Source organism: Malaclemys terrapin, chromosome 24 (assembly GCF_027887155.1).
Source record: "Malaclemys terrapin pileata isolate rMalTer1 chromosome 24, rMalTer1.hap1, whole genome shotgun sequence".
NCBI classification, from domain to species: Eukaryota; Metazoa; Chordata; order Testudines; family Emydidae; genus Malaclemys; species Malaclemys terrapin.
The window spans coordinates 1,150,913-1,156,821 of NC_071528.1; the positions used below are offsets into that span (position 1 = coordinate 1,150,913).

The 5,909-nt window shown below is 52.7% G+C and overlaps 1 protein-coding gene across 1 annotated transcript; it reads left to right on the forward strand.

Annotated features, from left to right (window-relative positions):
* The first annotated feature begins 413 nt into the window (after positions 1–413).
* LOC128828819 (zinc finger and SCAN domain-containing protein 20-like) lies at positions 414–4,369 on the forward strand. Its single transcript, XM_054013783.1, has 3 exons — positions 414–620; positions 2,088–2,655; positions 3,747–4,369. The coding sequence occupies exons 2-3, from the start codon at positions 2,133–2,135 to the stop codon at positions 4,199–4,201; spliced, it is 978 nt and encodes a 325-aa protein (XP_053869758.1). The 5' UTR covers positions 414–620; positions 2,088–2,132; the 3' UTR covers positions 4,202–4,369.
* The last annotated feature ends 1,540 nt before the right edge of the window (positions 4,370–5,909 follow it).

A 5,909-nucleotide genomic window follows, 5' to 3' on the forward strand; every position in this document is an offset into this window, starting at 1 on the left:
TGTGCTAGGGATCAAGTTCCCAGAATACATCATTCTCCATCCAATAATACCATTCTAATCCCATTTTTTGTGCCTTTTTTTAAACCCCACAAACCTATGCAACACTTTTCAGTGTCTGCCACATCTCTGACAGAAGCCTGGAGTCCTCAGAGCTCTGCTCTGTTCTCATGAACATTGCAAATACAAGACAAATGATCCTCCAGTATTTGCAGACCCATAGGAAGAACTGTAACAACGGGGGATATGATGCTTTCTTGGACGACAGTTTGCTAAGGGAGATAGTGAAAAAGACATTGGTGGTGTTCCCGGAGCAGCTACAAATGGTGGAGCAGCACTTCTGGGTCTAAGAAAGGAACACTAACTGGTGGGATCTCATTGTCATGCAGGTTTGGGATGTCAAGAAGTGGCTGCAGAACTCTTGGATGCGCAAGACCACACTCCTGGATCTGTGAGCTGAGCTTGCCCCAGCTCTCCGCGCAGGGACATCAGAATGAGAGCTGCACTGACAGCTGAGAAGCGAGTCACAATCACACTCTGGAAGCTTTCAGTGCTGATTTTTACTCAGTCGAGGTGTTTGTCCTGGGGCCCCCCCTGCAAACCTCAATTTCTCTCAGTGCCAGGTAGGGGCCCTGGTAGATGGGGGCAGTGGGAGAGCTGGGAGAGGCCCAGGGAAGCAGGGGGTGACATCCCTAGAGCCTGTCCCATCCCCACCTCCCCCTGCATCCCCCTGCCTGTGCCCATCTCCTGCTCCTAGCTGGTCACTCCACTCTCTAGGCGGCCCTGCTTCTCAACTCCACCCCAGGCTCCCAGCAGTTCCAGCCCATGGGCTCCCCTGCCCAGTCCTGGGGTGCAGCATGCATATGCTGACTTACCTCTGAGCACCCTTCCACCCCCAGGCAGGCCCAGTACCAGCACCTGCTAGCTCAGAGAATGCTCTGCAGGGGAGGGAAAAGGGCTGCCTGGCAAGGGAATGCAGGGGTCAGAGATGGCAGCAAGGGCCTTCCATTTGGCTTGCCGGGCATCAGCTGTTCTTTCCTGCTCCCCACTGGGGGCTCTGCTGTAAAGGCTGACCTGCTACCCAGCTCTGGCTGCCTCTCGGCTCCTGACACGCTGGGCCTTGGGCTCCTTGGCTGCCAGGCAGTCCCTTCCCCACCCGGCTGCAAGCATCCTCTGAGCTGGCAGGGGATGGTGCTCAGAGGCGGGTCAGCATGGTAATGCTGCAGCTGGGACTGGGCAGGACAGCCCAGCTCCTATTCTGACAGCTGCTAGGGGACCACTCATTGGCAGGTGGGAGCGTTCTAGCTCCAAAGAGCCCTGGGGCAGAGTTGAAGACCTGTGCTCCCTGACAGCAAGTGTGTAGGGCCATTACTCATCCCCTGCTACACAGGACTGTCACTCTTGGCAGTATGCAGGACATAGTGGATGGAAGTGCAGCAGTGGGGTCCCTGAACTGTGGTGGAGCAAGAGACAACACACACATCCCTATTTTGGCACCAGAGCACCTTGCCACTGAATACATCAACAGAAAGGGCTACTGTGGCGATGTGTCCCATAATGCTTTATGGGAATATGACATAACTGGAATGTGTTTTATGCTACATGTGCCGTGTAACATATCTCTGTAAAGGTTATGGTTTACTGAATCTATTCATCCTATTTGTACACATATATCATTTTTTTATTTGAAGTTATGAATATTGGCTGTATACTTGCTTGATTTCTAAGGCCTTGGCTACACTTGCAAGTTACAGCGCTGTAAAGGCTCCCCCAGCACTATAACTCACTCCCCGTCTACACTGGCAAGGCATTTGCAGCGCTGTATCTCCGTGGTTGCAGCGCTGCATGTACTCCACCTCTCCGAGAGGAATAGCAAGTATTGCGCAGCCACTGCAGTGCTACGGCGCCAGTGTGGCTGCCCAATGCGCTGTGAATGGCCTCCAGAAGTATTCGGCAGTATCCCACAATGCCTGTTCTAGCCACTCTGGTCATCAGTTCAAACTCTACTGCCCTGGCCTCAGGTAACCAACCATGTGACCCGCCCTTTACATTCCCCGGGAATTTTAAAAATCCCCTTCCTGTTTGTTCAGCCAGGCGTGGCGTGGAGTGCTATCAGCGAATCTTTCCAGGTGACCATGCCTCCACGCGCCAAGCGAGCCCCAGCATGGAGCAATGGCGAGTTGCTGGACCTCATCAGTGTTTGGGGGGAGGAAGCTGTACAGTCCCAGCTGCGCTCTAGCCGTAGGAATTACGATACCTTCGGGAAGGTATCAAAGGTCATGATGGAAAGGGGCCATGACCTGGACACCCTGCAGTGCAGGATTAAAGTGAAGGAGCTGCGGAGTGCCTACCGCAAAGCCCGCGACGCAAACGGCCGCTCGGATGCTCCCCCCGCGACCTGCCAATTCTACAAAGAGCTGGATGCGATACTTGGGGTTAACCCCACCTCCACTCCGAGCACCACCATGGACACTTCAGAGCCGAGGTGGCGGGGGGAGGAGGAGGAGGAGGAAAACGGGAGTGATGGTGGTGGGCCGGATGGAGACACCCCGGAATCCCTGGAGCCATGCAGCCAGGAGCTCTTCTCGAGCCAGGAGGAAGGTAGCCAGTCGCAGCGGCTGGTAGTTGGTGGAGGACAAACAGAAGAGCAGGTTCCCGGTAAGCGTTTTTTTTTCAGGAAGGAATTTTTTCGGTGCGGGCTCTTTGGGAGAGGAGGGTTAGGCATGCATGCCTAGATGCGGAATAGTGCATTGATGTGGTTTATCACATTGTGGTAATCGGCCTCGGTAATCTCCTCGAATGTCTCATCCAGAATGTGTGCAATGCGCTTGTGCAGGTTTATCGGGAGAGCCACCGTAGTCCTTGTCCCAGCCAGGCTAACGTGTCTGCGCCACTGTGCCGCGAGGGGCGGGGGGACCATTGCTGCACACAGGCAAGCTGCATATGGGCCAGGGCAGAAGCCGCATTGCAGTAGAAGACCCTGCCTTGCTTCCCAGGTCACCCTCAGCAGCGAGATATCGTCCAGGACGAACTCCTGTGGAAAATGTTGGGACAGTGTTCAGTGTAGGTGCCCCCTGAAGCTGTTGGCTCTCACCAAGGCACAGAAACCCAGAGGACAGTGCAGCCCTGAAACAATCAGTCCCCCTTACTCACCATTTTGAGGCTCCCGTGGGATATTTTGGTTAATATCTTTATTAATGATCTGCAGGATGGTGTGGACTGCACTCTCAGCAAGTTTGCAGATGACACTAAACTGGGAGGCATGGTAGATACGCTGGAGGGTAGGGATCAGATACAGAGGGACCTAGACAAATTAGAGGATTGGGCCAAAAAAAAAACTGATGAGGTTCAACAAGGACAAGTGCAGAGTCCTGCACTTAGGATGGAAGAATCCCATGCACTGCTACAGACTAGGGACCGAATGGCTAGGTAGCAGTTCTGCAGAAAAGGACCTAGGGATCACAGTGGACGAGAAGCTGGATATGAGTCACCAGTGTGCTCTTGTTGCCAAGAAGGCTAACGGCATTTTGGGCTGTATAAGTAGGGACATTGCCAGCAGATCGAGGAACATGATCGTTCCCCTTTATTCGACATTGGTGAGGCCTCATCTGGAGTCCAGTTTTGGGCCCCACACTACAAGAAGGATGTGGAAATATTGGAAAGAGTCCAGCGGAGGGCAACAAATTATGATTACTTTGTCTGGTATAAACAATGCTGCCTCTGTTAAATGTTGCATTTTGCCTATACAGCTGCATCAACCTTGAGACCTCAGCCGTCCCTCTTATCGCCTGCTCAGAGACTACAAAGATTCAGGAAGAGACCGCGAAAAAGCAAAGAAGCCATGCTGCAAGAAGTAATATGGCAATCTATTAAAGAGAATGAGAAAGCACAGGACTGGAGGGAGAGAGAAAGCAGGATCCGCCAGAAAAACGCAGCGCACCGGCGGCAAAGCACCACGCACCGGCAGCAAAGCACTGATAGGCTCATAAGCATCCTGGAGCGCCAAGCAGATGCTATCCAGGAGCTGGTAGCCATGCAGAAAGAGGAGCAGTACCGCAAACGTAAACGCCACCCCCCTACAGCCCTTGTCCCAAAACTCTTTCCGTTGTGCCCCACTGTCACCTCCAACCCACTTTCCCCAACTTCCGTGGTCTTCATGCCACCCGCTGCCTCCAACACCTGTATCTTTACCACCCAGCCCTGAAAACCACGACCCTTACCCTCTGCACTCAACCCCCATCACCATGCAGTATAGCTGCCCTGAAGTGCAGCACTCACTGCACAGCACACCAGACAGGACATACGCGAATCTGTGATTGTACTGTTCCCCACTCCACCCCCTTGTTTCTTTTCAATAAATAATTTTTTTTTCTTTTCAATAAATGGATTCCTTGGCTTTGAAAACATTCTTTATTATTGCATAAAGTAAAAGATACCTTAGCCCAGGAAATAAACAGGCGCTGCAAGTCTGCTTGTCTGCTAAGCAGACACTGATTCCTAAAGATTGGAACTACTGCACTTCACTCCTGTGCAGGGCACCAGATATCACTGCTGGTTTTCACCCTCAAGGCACCCCTAATCCTTGTAGCCCCGCGCTGGGCCCCTGTAATAGCCCTGCTCTCTAGCTGTGCAAATTCAGCCTCCAGGTGTTGAACCTCGGAGGTCCATGCCTGTGTGAAGCTTACACCCTTCCATTCACAAATATTATGGAGGGCACAGTATTCGGATATAACCGCAGGGATGCTGTTTTCGGCTAAGTCCAGCTTCCCATACGGAGATCGCCAGTGGCCTTTTAAACGGCCAAAGGCACACTCCACAGTCATTCGGCACCGGTTCAGCCTGTAGTTGAACCGTTCGTTGCTGCTGTCAAGGCTCCCTGTGTAGGCTTTCATGAGCCACGGCATTAACAGGTAAGCGGGATCTCCAAGGATCACAATGGGCATTTCAACTTCCCCTACCGTGATCTTCCGCTCTGGAAAAAAAGTCCCGGCCTGCATCTTCCTGAACAGCCAAGTGTTCCGAAAGATGCATGCGTCATGCACCTTTCCGGGACAGCCTGTGTTAATGTCAATGAAATGCCCACGGTGATCCACAAGCGCCTGGAGAACCATAGAGAAATACCCCTTCCGATTAACGTACTCGGATCCTAGGTGGGGTGGTGCCAAAATAGGAATGTGCATCCCATCTATCGCCCCTCCACAGTTAGGGAACCCCATTTGTGCAAAGCCATACACTATTTCCTGCACATTACCTAGAGTCACGGTTCTTCTGAGTAGGATGCGATTAATGGCCTTGCAAACTTGCATCAACACAATTCCAACGGTCGACTTTCCCACTCCAAACTGGTTTGCGACCAACCTGGTAGCTGTCTGGAGTTGCCAGCTTCCAGATTGCAATAGCCACCTGCTTCTCCACTGGCAGGGCAGCTCTCAATCTCGTGTTCTTGTGCCGCAGGGTGGGGGCAAGCTCCTCACACAGTCCCATGGAAGTGGCTTTTCTCATCCAAAAGTTCTGCAGCCACTGCTCGTCATCCCAGACTTCCATGACGATGTGATCCCACCACTCGGTGCTTGTTTCCCGAGCCCAAAAGCGGCGTTCCATGGTGCTGAGCATGTCCACGAATGCCACAAGCAATTTCGTGTCGTACGCGTTATGCGGCTCGATAGCATCGTCGGATTCCTCACCCTCACTCTCACTGTCACTGTCACTTTGGATCTTAAGGAATAGTTCGACAGCCAAACGTGACGTGCTGGCGAGACTTGTCAGCATACGCCTCAGCAGTTTGGACTCCCATTTCCCGCAGGCAGATCACGCTGCACAGAAACGGTTGAAAGAAGGCGCCAAAGGTGGACGGAAACAAAGGGATTTCTGGGATGCGAAGCGATGCATCACGGGGCATTGGGACAGGATCC